The 14,413-nt window shown below is 37.8% G+C and overlaps 1 protein-coding gene across 3 annotated transcripts in view; it reads left to right on the forward strand.

The window, feature by feature from the left end:
* SMIM14 (small integral membrane protein 14) overlaps positions 1–14,413 on the forward strand; it is a 53,566-nt gene that overhangs the window by 34,030 nt on the left and 5,123 nt on the right. For all 3 annotated transcript variants that reach the window (XM_026795561.2, XM_026795562.2, XM_005490513.4), the window contains exon 3: positions 9,962–10,010. In XM_026795561.2, coding sequence (XP_026651362.1) covers positions 9,962–10,010 — 49 coding nt within the window. The remainder of the gene's footprint in view (positions 1–9,961; positions 10,011–14,413) is intronic.

The raw sequence follows: 14,413 nt of genomic DNA on the forward strand, positions 1-14,413 counted from the left end.
ATAGATAGGTATAAAACACACCAGAGTACATTTGAATGGTATTAAAGCTGGCAATACTTGACAGGACTTTGGAGCAAATTGTATAACAAAGTGTTTGCAATTGTCTCCAGACTGAGCATAGTAAATGCAGAAGTTCAGAGATAAGATTTAATAGAATCTAATTTAACAGGATTATAATGTAATTATAGGAGATGCCCAGATGTGAAAATGTTACTTTTAAGGTCTTTCAATCCAATAATTGTGCAAATCCAGACATTGTTCAAAACCCCCATGACTCATTTGAGATGTTTTAAACTTCTGTTTAAGTAAACTAATTTTTACAGAATAATTTGTTTATAGCTATCTAAACCAGCACTGATAAGAATTAAGGCTCCTGCTGATAAGTAAGTTATAGTATATTCAGTTGTGACTATTATGTGTAGAGTTAGCTCCTTCAAATACACAGGATTTCTGTTAGAATTAACGGTGCAGGAGAGTTGAATGACACTGCTATTCCAAAATCAGAAGGAAGTCAAGAAGTCTGCCTCTAGAACCTGAAGTTCTTGTTTTAAATTCCAATATGATAATTTTAACTTCTAGTTTAATTGGTATATTTACTTTGAGACTCTTATGAAGTGTATGTGGCATTCAAAGTTTAATTTGTGGTTGAATAGATTACTTTGGAGGTTTTATATAGCATATAGTTTAAGTCTCTATTTGAAATGCAGACTTCAGTTCATCTCATAGTACAATTAATGCTAGTACAATGAAAAAAGAAAAGCTATTGTCATTTAAACTCTTCTTGCTCTCTGTTGTTAGCAACACCACAGGAAATTACAAACAAGAAAACTGTTTAAAAGTCCACCTCTTACTTAGTTATGTGGCTTATTTATCTGTCTTTTCATTTTCATCTGTTATTTATCTGTCTTTCATTTTCCTTGACTAAGCAGGTCTTTGTTTTGTTGGGTTTTTTCCTTCTTAATTCATAATACCATGAAGATTTTCTAGTCAGTGAACTGTGTATCTCTAATATACATAATATTTTAAAAGATATTGTGCTGCTTATTAGATTAACTTGGAGATATTGTTCATACACAAAGTTCTTACAATGTATATATACATGCTTAAGTGGCATTGAATTATTTTATGCTGAATGCTCTATAATTTTCCTGAAGTAAACTGAAGTAAATTTTTCAGGGTTCTCCTTGGTGTCAAAATATGAACATTTCACACGTGTAAGTTTCTGTAGTATGGCCATTGTAATTAATAAGCAGATATTATGATCTCCAAATATTCCTAGGAAACACTAAAAATTAAAATTTTTGACTGTGACTTCAAAAATAATTTCTAGTATGTAATACCTATGGCACCGTCTGTTATGATTTGGTGGTGTTGTGTAATAACAATTTGGCTATTGTATGTTGGGTTCACTGTTTACTCTATGGATATAGCAGTTAATTGGGAACTTCCATAAGAGGAAGTAAGCATAGAAGAAAAATATCACAAGATTTTCCATCCTCTGCAGATGCACCAGAATTGTCAAAAGACAATGACAGGTTTGTTAGCTTGCATGACTTTATCTCCAGTTCAGTCTCCTCCCCCTGCAAAACTTACTTTGACAGAAAGAGCCAAAGTTCAAGAATGAGGAACAACAAATGACAGCAAGTTGTGTTATTGGGGGGGATCTGTCAGACAAGGGGAATGCTTGTTTGAAAGAATCACGGTGAAGGACATTCTGTGTACCCAGAGAAAATGGTTCCTGTCTTAGATTTGGCAAAAGGCAGCAGATCCCTAGATGAGGATGATGTTGTATTAAACCTTTTTATTTCCCCTTTTTTCACTTACTTTGTACTACATAACTCTGATTTCCTTATGTTACTCCTCTGGATATCAATGGTCTCTTAGTAGGTGTGGCTGATCTTGGCCCAAGGGTCAGTTCAAGTTTGAAAACTAGACTGAAAACACAGTTTATGTGTTTTCAGTCTACTTAAACACAGTTTAATGAGTTCAGTCTCATTAAATACAGTTTATGTGTTTTATGTGGTGAGGAATAATCATACATAGAGCATCTTCCGTGAAGACTCAAACCTGCTTATGACTGCTTAGAGTGGCCAGAAATGTCCAAGCAAGCCAGTAATACACATGACTTTGTGTCAAATAAACATCCTTTTTCTGTCTCCTTCTGGTACAGTATTATTTGATTTACAAAAACTGGCTTCAGAATTCTCTCATACTGGTTTTTACAAAAATGAGTGGTATGTTTTTTAACCCAAAATATTCCTAATTCTATAATGTAAAAGGACCCATTTTGATAATCTGCCAACAATTCTACTTACAAACCACTGTGGAAATTGCAACCTCGTGTTTTGTCCTTCAGTAGCTAATTGCAAAGTAATGGTCCATGCTTAGTTATGTTGCTATATCAAAACTTCGGGGTATAGAGCAAATCATTCTCTATTTTAATCTCTCTTGTGTTTTGATTTGTCACTAGATTTTTATAGCAAGAGTTGCAAATTCTCAAACTATTTGAACATAACTGGTTCAAAAAGTCTTTTGTCAATCAAGTTGCCGCATAATTCTTTTGACCAGGCCATTTTAGAGTCTTACATTTTCAAACTGGCACAGTCTGAGATAGTATCCAGCATCGTATCCAGCCACAAGTCTTGGCTAAAGGGGACTTAGTGTAAACAGCATAAAAAAACCACAGATTACTAAAATAGATATGTGCTGCAAATGATTGAAAGGCTCTCAAGATGTTAGCACAGCTAAGCCCAACTTAAGTCAGCAAAAGTGGCTTTCCTTACTGATGGGGACTTTTACTGAAAGCACACCAGAGCTATACCAAATACACTTTTATAATTTAAAATGTCCTTTAAATATGAAGGTTGCGCTGGAGACTTCTTACACACGTTCCATGGTGTTTGCCTTCTATTTTTTTATATATCAGGTTCTGCTTCTTCTAGTCTATAGTTTTTAGCCAAACATCCCAAGAGCAGGAAACTGCATTTTGCTCTCACTTGCCCCTTTTGTCCTCTGCATTGAAGCTGATTCAAGGAGGACCTTCCCAACAGCTGAACTTTAGGTTGTTCATTAGGACAGAGAAGCTGTCATTCGCCAGGGGTGCAGGGGAGAAGCCTTCATGCACCAGCCCAAAAGAATAAGACCCAGGGTTGGAGTGGCAGAGGGTAAGACTGGACCTGAGTGCTCTTGCTCCACTGACTTGCATTTTCCTGTCTTTCACTGAGTGCTCAAGGTACTGGTGTTGCACAGGCTAAGGCCAAAAACTGTATTACAGAATTCATGTACTGCCAGTGCATGTCATAGCCTAGAATCTAATTCTACTTCAAACAGTGTAAATGGAGACTATTTTCTAGACATATTAGAAAGGAAAACAGCTGTGAAAAGTGGTGTCCACTTGAGTCTCTTAGGAGTTGGGAATCAGGACTTTCTGAACATGTCTGTCATTCTTTACATTTCGCATTCCTGAGCTTTGTAGTATGCTTGAAAGTGCTCCTTCTTAGGCAATATATATTTGGGGTAAAAAAGGAAAAATCTCTGTCATTCCTCATGATCATCTCAAGGTATGCATAGTGTATTGCAAGCAGTGTAAAAAATCATGCTCTGAAAATTCTTTCAGCTTGATATTCCAGAAATAATTAATAGATCTAACCTGTACTATGAATGGCTGAACTCCGATGACGAGAGATGTGTTACAGCAATCTCTTTTGAGGAAAAAGGAGAAAATTATGCTTTTTCTCTCAGGCTTCATGTAATCAACACTTAGAGCAAACTGTAGTTTGTATCTTTTGGAACTGTGGGTTCTAAGCCTTTTCCTCAAGGCTGCCTATGTGGAAGTACACTTTTCTTTTGCTAATATGCATAATTTTGGAGAAGATACTCAACTATTAGGTCAAAAACCTATACGTATTTTGGTTTTTCATTTTAGAGGTAAGTTTTCAAATGTCCTCTGGGGAGATATGTATGTTGTTTGTGCACATATTCAGATGCCTCTGTTTAATATTCTGGCTTGTGTATTTGTTGTCTAGTAGTTCACATAGTCAGAGATGCTGTGAGCTCCTTGTAATGATCCTGATCATCACTGTTTCATCTTCTTTTCACTGCTAATTCATTCTGCTTTGCATTCAGTAAAAGGAGGATGTCATTGATATCATAGGTTAGCAAAATTATAAAATAAAGTACCAGTAAGTCAGGCAATTGTAGGGAAGTGAGGGAAGTGTGAAAAAGAAAGATCTATATGACACCAAGGTGAAACAGCAATCCCAGAACAAATGAAAAAATGAAGAGAAGTGAAGAGAAGAATGTATTCGTGTCCAGATCAGGACTCCAGATTGTAGTGGTCCCTGGGACTTCTGATGCACCTTCCTCCATAAAATGTCATGTCTTTCAATATGAAAGTTAATGTTCTCCTTCTGTCATTACTGGCTGGTTATTCTGGGTCTTAAAAGTTGGTTTGTAATCCAGGAGTATTATTTTGAAATGTAGCAACCATCCTTCTCTCTCACTTGCAATTGGGGAGAAAATTACATGCCATCTCATAGGACCAGGCTCTGTATTTTTATTTCATGCTGTTATTCTGTCCTTGTATGAACAATAATTTATTTTAATTCTGCATATACTCATAGAGAATGAAGAAGTGGGGAAGGCAATGTTCACTTTTTCCTTGTTTGTTCCTCTAAGAGAAGCTAGTCTAGTTTAAGAGACAATTAAATTCCATCAGTATGCCATTCTTTTCCTCTTATTTCTCTTTGCCAGCTTGTAGCAGACTAATGCATGTAGGTGTCATTTTTTGCATCTTTAAATCTGAACTCTTACAGATAATGCTGCAATTCAATTTGCAGCCTGGCTTGTATTCAGGGCTGGCATATCCTACCATAGCAATTTATTTATCATGTTGTTTACTAGATCGTTTATGTGGTTTGGAGAGAACAGACCTGGCTGCCAACAAAGCTTAAACAATGATTTCATTACCCAAAAGCATGAGATTGCAATCAGGAGTATGCCATTGTGTTCTCATCTTCTGGCATTGTTGGAGAGCAAAAGCAGAGCATCCAGCTGGTTAAATAGCAAAAAAGTATTTTCACAAGGGATGATACTTTGCCCTCATTATCACGTAAAATTTTCTATCAACACTCTTTCTGATTCCATTTTAAATTTACTTGTATTCATGGAATAAGTGACCATATCAATTTAGTTTGCTTTCCTACTTAACTATTCTTTTCATTCCCACCATTATGTATTTTTGCTCTCTTATATTTGTACCCCTTTCATCTATTTCTTTCACACATTTCTCTAGGCTTTCATCTATCAAAATTTCTTGTATGGAGGTCTTTCTCTGACCTGTCTCATGAACTTACTAATTTTTCATTTGTGTCTTTTCCGAGGACTTATTTCTGCTTTGAGTGGACTCAAAAGTTCTTCTAAAATGTAGTTATTTTATCCCTACATAAAGAGTATACTAATAATATATTTTCACCTCATCTGCCATTCACACTAGACTGCTTTGTTCCTGCCATGAGTCCTGTTGTTCTTGTTTCATTATCTCTTTAGTACACCATTTCTCGAGTTGGAAAGTGCTTTTGGACAGGGATTATGCTGCTGTTTCTCCTGAAAAAACTCGTGAGCTGTCTGATCATTGGTATCTCCCTCATCTTTGTGTGCTCTGTCCTTTTTTTTTTTTCCTAACTCTTAATAATACATTTAACTCTCAGGAACAAGAGTTCACACTGGATAGAAACCCTGAATCTTTTTTTTAGGTATATGCTAATGACTTTAAAACAAATTGTCTGAGCAGAGATTGCAGGATCAGTCACAGAGATTGTGAGACTGTTGAACTCTGGCATAGCAAACTCTGAAAATTAACCTGAAGAGTTTCACTAAACTGGTCTGAAGAGGAAGCAGAGGAATTGAAGCAAGAACTATTTACTATATAGGTAGACAAAGTGTGCATTTTGTTCTCTACAGCAGGTATCTGTGATGAGCAATGCAAAGCAGCTTAACTTCTTTCAAGGAAGACTGAAATTGTCCTGGTGGCTGAGGTCCCTGTGGTGGAAAAACAAGGTCTCTGTTTAGCTAGATGAAGCTGTTTTCACTGGGCTTACTGTTTCACTTGGACTGCAGTGCTTTTGTGGAGCAGCTAAAATGCAGTGAAACTTCACACCCTGTTTTCACCACACAGTGGCATGTTTGTGTGCATATGAAAAAAAAACCAAAACAAGCTTTAGTTAATATGGTGTCTTCCCAAAAGAGTTTTCAGAGGCCACCAGCAGTGTGGCTGTTCACGTTTTGTTCACAGCTGGGGACTGTAAAAAGTGGAAGTTCTCGTTGCTGAAAGCTGTGCAGACTCCTACCATAACATGGCATCTGCTGAAAGAGGAGCAGCAGGACACAGGGTTCAGGTGTGCTGGATGGGTGGATGCTGTTGATCCACAAGATGGCATGTTGAAACTGTCTTTCTCTCAAAGGAGCAGCATCTAAACACTGTTGTGTTAGTGTGAACTAGGGCTAAAATCTGTATCATTTGGAAAAGGGAAACAAAGGAAGAACAGTCTCAAAAAAATGGAGCTAGGAGCTATTTGAAATGTACCTTTTTTTTTGGAATGCAAAATTTGAATGTCATGGGGAAGGAGTGAGGAAAAGCCTTTTTCTCTTACCACTGGAAGTAACATGGTTGCTTCTTTTTTCTTGGTATTGTGTTGAGTTCAGATTCACAATATGTCACTAAGTGGGCACTGATTTGCTGTGATTCTGCCATTCCTGCCTCTTCCAGGAACTTATCAGGGCTTTCATAGAAATCAAATATTCCTATTGACCAAGAGTTCTTGTGCTTTGGGGATTATTAATTTAAATTACTTTAACTTAGGCAATTCAAGACTTTAAATGTACTTGGAGGAAATGAAAGTTCACAGTTGTATTTTAAATAATATACATTTTTAATTAATATATTTACTTTTATTTTTTCAAGTTTGTACTGTACTAAAACTGTAAATTTTTGATTCTTTTTAGCTGTTTTTCATGCTGTTTACAATTTGTGTTTACTTAATTTTGGACAATAAAAAACAAAGTAATTCATTGTTTGGCTCATGTGCACTAAGCCATTTATTATATTTGAATGACATACTGCACAGACAATGTTAAAATTTGGATATGATCCTTTTTATTAATACAATAAATATTTAGTTTTGCAACGTTTTTCACTCTCTTCTTTTGTTGAATACGCCCTTATGTTTCACTTGCCTAATTTTTGTGTTCTTCTTAAGGGACTGTTTTAGAATATATGGAAAAAGATGAAAAGGCTGTTGCTGACTTTAGTAGATGTTAGATCAGACAGTCAGCTATTAGTCTTTCACTGAATTCACACTTTCAGCCACACAAGGATCTCTGAAGTATTAATAAAAATCAAAATAATTGTTAATAATGTTGTTTTTAAGTATCTAGGAGTTAATGTATATGAAGAATCACTTCTCTGTTCAAATTTTTCTCATCAGCTCTGTAGTGTTCCCAGTCTGAAAACACTGAGTGTATTTGAAGTCTTTTTGAGGGTTTTGTTGAGAACAGGTGAAGTCTGGTTCAGCTTTTTACCATTATTCCACAAACTTTCATCCAAACTTCCCCTCCACATTGGATTAGAAAAATCTTAATACAAAGGACTGTTTCTTTCCAGTGCCTGATAATTGCTCTGTTTTCAATTGCCTTGCTACTGAAATGTTGCACTTTGAGTTTTCCCCAACAGTTGCTGTGTTCCTTAAAGGGTGTTTTTGTCAGAAGAGAGCTAATTGGGAGAAGGAGCATTCTTCTTTCAGGGAAAGGCATTACCTTTCCCAGCCATTCAATTTACGTAAGCGTTTCCTACGTGTGCCAGAAGAGTTTCTTCTCTTTTGACTAAATGAGTGACCACAGGGAATCAGATTCATATTGGGTTACACAGTAAGGGACTTGTTGACCTGAGTGAATTAAGAAAAACCTCTTTTTACTGCTGCCTGTTTTTCATGATCTGCTGTGTTTCATCCCACAGTGACAACATGCAGCCTCTTGCTGAGCTGTTAAAAACAGATTTGTTACCTGGCTCAGAGAGACATCCTAGAGCTTTAAAAAAGTTGTACTTGAACAGAGTGTGACACTTAGAATGGGAGATAACTAATACTGTGGCGAGAACAGCCCCAGGCAGTGTTCTATATCTAGGAAAACTAGATAAACTGTTTGAGGATTTGCCATCCTGGGGACAGAGAGGGATAACGAGATGCTTATACAATGTTTCTGATCATGTATCTGTTGTCCATTTCAATTCTGGTCATCCTTCTGTGTTGGATATCTGTAAACAGTGTTTTAAGTAGAGATTATAAATTAAGCCCCTCTCAGAATTAAACTCTTACACAAACAGAAGATAATTATATTGCTGAGCTCTTTAAAATATGGGTATAGAAATATCCAGCTTTCCCAGCTCGGAAATCTTTCAAATATTTCAAATGGGTACTAAGATAAAACCTCCCTTTTGTAAATTACTTCCAAAGCTTTAAAATAAAATGAGTTTTTATATAAGAAGGGCAGGAAATATGCATAGTTTGGTAGATCTTTTCCTTTAGTAAGAAAGAGAAGTATTCTGCCTGAATTTCCCTCAGTGCTGTTTTTAACTATAGAAATAGCTGAAAGGTTAAATCCAGCCTTCCAGATTCCTTCCTGAGAGACTTCTTTGTAGTCTCAGTAAATTTGCTAGTAGATCTTAATATATTAATGAAAGAAGTAATGTCCAGTTCTGGACAGATCAATCTTCATTTACATTTTTTCCTTTTTCAAATGTGTCAGTTATTGACAATCTTTATGATAAAAGCAGGAGCTTATACTTTCCCAGATGTCTTCCTTCTTCAGTTCTTCATCTGTTTCCTTGACATGTTTTGCATAATATGACTACATACATTAAGTCAATTATGCCAATACAAGAGGAAATGGGTTTTGTGGAAATGATTCTTGTATTTCTTACATAAAGAGCACCATCTTTTCATCTGTTTAACATTTATATATTTACGCTGGTAATAAACAGATTAGCCTGTTGTGACAAAAAGTGTTGGGATTTGTGACACAACTGTATCATAAAACCTGTGAAAAAGCAAATGTTATTTCTAACCAAGGCAGTGTAACAATTCTGTACTTTTAAAAACTTTTACTAATAATCCATGTAGTTTACCTAAGCAGAGTATAGAATCTATTTCTATAGTGCTGCACATTAAATCCCATCCATTTAACATCTCTGATCCGAATAAAGAATGTGATATTTGTCTTTCTTTTTTGGCTCTGTCATCTGTAAAATAGCTGTACTGATTTGCAGGTTAGCCAGTGTTGACTTTTCTTGCAGTAGGCAAGCTTACCTAGTCTGTAAATCAAATAGTTATTACAGTCACTAAAAATGTTTTAAATTTTACCCATCAGTAAAGAGAAAAACCAGTAAAATACATATTAAAACCTGCTTTTTAAAAAAGATATTGGAGGAAAAAATAGTAAGTACTAAGTTTAAATGTGAAATACTAATGCAGCTTCTCTGTGCATAACCATTATCACAGTCTGATCATTTATTGTGATGTAATCACAGAGTATTTGAATGTTACTTTTTCTAGATAATAGTAAGAACAGATATTTTGGGATTTATGATGGACAGGTGCAGAGAGTATATCTGTATATAATAACTCCTATATCACTACAGATTTCTTTTCTTTGAATTTTGAAAGGTATTAAATGGCTGCATTGGAAGCAATCACACTGTAGTCAGGTGATTTAAAGGTATTATGTAAATAGTGTTCAGAAACTGTCTCCATACCTGGGATTCTTCACAAACTATAAGCCAAGTGTGATCCAGTAAAGGATCAGTTATTCTTGAACTTTACTCTGACAATATATTTAATCCTGATTTCAGTAAAAGTTGACCAAGACTTATTGTTAAGAAGTGTCATGCTTTTCTTTTTCTCTGTTTCAGCTGAGACAATCCCAGTCGTACTGCACAGACACAGAATGCCTTCAGGAATGTGAGTAACTGTTCATATCAAGTTCATGGGAGTAAAATGAACAGCAGTAATTAAAACACAATCTGACTGTTCTTTAAAATGCAGCAGTTGATTTAATGTTATAGGAACATATTACAGTAAATCAAATCCTGCAGTAATAAAATTGATGTGCTGGGGAGTGGTAATTTCTGAGAACCTGTGATGAACATCTGTACATTAGAAGCGGCATTGATGAGAATTCTGGAGGTATCAATAAACCAGCATAAACATCAATCAGGCCCCAAGCATTACTGAATCTTATTGATAGCCTCCAAATAGGATAATTTGGGGAATGAGAGGGGAAAATTTGGAAAGTGCTTTATTTGTTCTCCTCAGATTCAGAGCAGCCTAACCAATAAAGAGTAGATACTGAGCACAGACACACACGTGTTCACAGCTGGGGCTGGGTGATGAACTGTCTGTGCTGTGACCCCTCTACTCCACTGAGAGGAGGAGGAGGCTCTGGCTCATAAGCTGACATCCACCATGACTGCATCTCTGTTGATTTGGCACCTGTGTAGTTAATGAAGCAGAGGAATGATGTGTACACTTCCTTGGAATTTGCTATGAAATGCATCAAAAAACCTCTTTCAAACAGTGAACAGTACTAGGTCAGTCAGACATTACCAGAATGGACAGTGAAGCATAGCTGTGTGGAGGTTATGCAGCAATGTAAGCATGCCCTGAGGCATTGAGACACTCCGTGAGACACTTTCCCTGAGCTAGAGGGAATGCTGTCAAATGTTTGTAAATAAAAGTGAAGTGGGTCTGTGTTTCCTACATCACTTCACCAATTGAGTGTGTGAACTCATTCAGCTTGCATCAGGACTGCTGTAAAGCCTTGAGGGAGCAGCAAGCACCTGAGCAGTGTTCTTGTAAGCAAGAGCTGCTGGTGCCTGTATCTTTTATAGGTCTAGGAGCAGTGCAGGCAAGGTTTCCAGCATCTTGGAGAGAGTGCATGGCTCCGTTGACCCTCATGTTCCTCCCTCTTCACTCCTCTGTAAAACCTGTTTAGAGATGGGCATGCAGCTCAGACTTGCACTGGGCTCTGCCAGTGTGGAACAATCCCAGATTCAGTGCCATGCTGGGCTGAGGGGGGAAACTGAACTGTCCCACATAACCCCCTGAGGAAAAGATGGTGTGGTGCACATATGCTGTACAGTGCTGCTGGCTTACTCCTTCTTTATGGGCTTCCATCACTTCCAAATGCACCTGGGCAGACTTTTTAGTCTCCCACACCTTGGACTTCTATGCAGTTTTTTTAATCACAGACATGTAGGGGAAGGAAAGAGGCAGATGATGGGAGACAGAATATTTTCTATATTAGAAGGAGGCACAGACAGGGCGTGGAGCTTTCTGAGCTTTAGTCCACTGTCAAAACCAAGCAATGGTAGGTCATTCTCATGCCTTGGGAGTCTTGGATCATTAGTATTTATGAAGTTTTTAGACTAAGGACTGTATAAATGAGTAAGTTCTCATATGTGTGGCTACAAAGCCTGTGGGATAGCTTTAATGTTACCAAGCTATAGTACAGTGGGGATTTGAATGGTTTGCAACAAATAGCTTTCCATTCTGAGATTCTTGCAATAATTGTCTGTGCAGATGCAAGCAATTTGACAGCAATTGTTCCAAACCAGTGGTTTGTTTCAAAAACCAAAGCAAAAATTATAGAGTAAATCTTTCCCTATGTTATTATATTGCTTAAATTTAGTTCTAGCGAAGGTATTTTTCTGCTGATGCAATGACACAGCCTGCATATTTGTCATTATTTTGTGGTGCTTCTGTGATGCTGTGTTTGTGGCAGTCTGTAAGACCCTGAGAGTCAAAGGGAAAAATAAACAGATTGAGCCTGGAGAAGCTTCTAGAGAGGTTTTCAGAAACATATTAAAGTAATTCTGGGCCAGTCTTCTGTTCATTGCTTCATCCTGTTTTTATGAGCTGTGAAGTGATGAGCTTACGTTTGAGGTGGGTCTCCTCTTCCCTAGGTCCCACAGCTCCACTTCCTGGTACTTGTTGACTTTGATTCCTCATTTCAGAATCTCACTAAGAACAAGTTTGTTTCACTCTCACCAATTCACTCATTCCCAGAATTTGTTCTTCCTTCTGGAAGCAGAGCTGGGAATGTTGTCATACACAGATTCTTAAGTTGCAAGGTTGTGGAATAACTGATGAGATGTATGTGGTTTTGTTTTGGGAGACGTCAGGGTTGAGGTTCAGCCAATGTCACAGCAGCATCATGTGTTGTGCTGCTGCTACCAGCTGGAAATTCTCAGAAACACCCTCTGTTGATTCTTCTGAGCATGCTTTGTTTTTCCAGCCCTTGATTTAGGTTATTTTTTGTTGTTGTTTTTTAGAGCCATATCAAGGCAGTAGTATCAGGTTTCCCACCTTCACTTTTTTGTGTTATTATCTACAGATTCTTACTTGCAGTTGTTGGCACGATTATGTCATAGTGACTCCCCTGCAGAGTTTCCTGCCAGGGTCAGGACCAGTGCTTTTGGATTTAGGCATAGGAGGATATGAGCAGCACTTCAACAAGCATTTGGGCCCTCTGCTTGATGGCTGTTCATCAGCTGGTTCTCCATCAGAGTATCTGCCGTGCATTAAAGCACGTGTCAGAGTCTGATGATTGTTCCCTCAATTTCAGTGGGTGCCTTGCAGAAAGAAAAGGCTGTAAGTTTTGAATAGGCAGCACATTGAATTTTCTGTTGGGATTGTTAATGCTCAGCAGATCAGAAGATCTTAGAGTTTCCCTTGAAATGAGCAATAAGAGTGGTAATTCCTTTCTGAATTCTGTCTAATGCAAGTGGAGCAGGCGCTTCTCTGACGTGTGGCAGTTGCAACATCAGCGACTCATCCAGCCTAGGGAGGGTCCCAGCTGGTTCTGATCTGCTGATGGCTCATGGCCCTTCACAGTCAGCCTTCCCTTTCCCTGTCAAAGGAAATGAGGGGCTACTGCTGGAGTTTTTTCTGTGTTCTAGCAATTCCCAGACATTGACACCTCATATTTTCAGCACTATTCTCAGTGCTCTGCTACGCTGTAATGTGGTCAGAGGTGACTGTCTCAAATGTTGTCTACTCCCAAACTTTTATGCAATTTAAAATGAATTACGTACATGTGATTCATCTTGATTTGCACTCATCTAGGGCAGTCACAGCAGCCTAATGTCTGCCAATTCTTCCCTCCCTTTTCTGGGAATTCCCTTCTCCCTTCCTCTGCTGCTCAAGACCATCTTGGCTTTCTTTGGGTTCCTTATGCCTACCTTTGAAAGGGTCCGTTTGCAGGCATTATCTCCTGAAGGTCCTGTGGGCTCTTTGTCTTCCCTGATTATTAATTTCTAAAATACCTCTCCTCATTCAGTTTGATGCCTTTCCTTGACAGAAGAAGCAAGGCTTAAAGCACCATGAAAAGAAGACAAGACAGAGACCATGCTTTTGCCTTCCTGCACGCTGAAGTTTAACAGTTTTTACCAGGGTCAATCTGTTTGTACTCCAAAAGAAGGTATTTCTACCATGAGAGGGCAGACAAAAAGCACCACATGGAATACACTTTTACAGTAAAACAAATGAAATTTCTCCTTTCTTGAGAGTGCAGCCTCACTCTGAAGGAAAAACTGCATTTTAAAAGCACTGAGTTCATATAAGGGTGTTTAACCTGGGCATTTAGTAGTTTTAATATTGTATTCTTGAGATTTCAGTTGCACAATCAGGAATTGGTTGACCTTTAATCTTTAAAAACTCTTTTTACCAAACTCATAATTTTAATAGCTTTTACTGTCTTCTAGAACCTCAAATGAATCTGCAAACATCTGTCATGGAGGATTTTCATTTTCTACTTCCCATTTCTTTCTGGGTGAAGACTAGTTTGTGTGGCCTAGTCTCCGCTTCTAGGAAAAAGCAAGTCCAAAACCTGCATCTTGTACATGGAGCCACAGATAGGATTCACCATAGTCACTAACTCCCATGGAGTTCATCCCACAATCTCACACCAGCGCCTCATAAACTTCCTCCTGCAGAGAGATAATTCAGCCATACTGTAAAAAAAGGAAATAAATAAATTCCAGGAAACCACAGGGCCAGAACTGCTCACAGGCATAATTCAGGAGTGTGAGGATATATATGTATGCCAAACCCAGGGGACCAGATACTGTGAAAATAAAGACCTTGGGCTGGATTCAGTGTTGCATGGAAAGGTAGGTTAGAGACTGTGTCATGTCTCTCATGACATGGGAATATGTGCTGTTAAATTCTGTGCTAGTTGGTGTGTCTGGAGCCCTGGAGATTAATAACCAGATCCATCCATCAGAATGGGTGGTGGCAGGAACATTCATCTCAGACCAGGACAATCTTCTATCCATCTGAAGATATTAGAAAATACCGTTCAC

Source organism: Zonotrichia albicollis, chromosome 5 (genome assembly GCF_047830755.1).
Source record: "Zonotrichia albicollis isolate bZonAlb1 chromosome 5, bZonAlb1.hap1, whole genome shotgun sequence".
Lineage (NCBI taxonomy): Eukaryota > Metazoa > Chordata > Aves > Passeriformes > Passerellidae > Zonotrichia > Zonotrichia albicollis.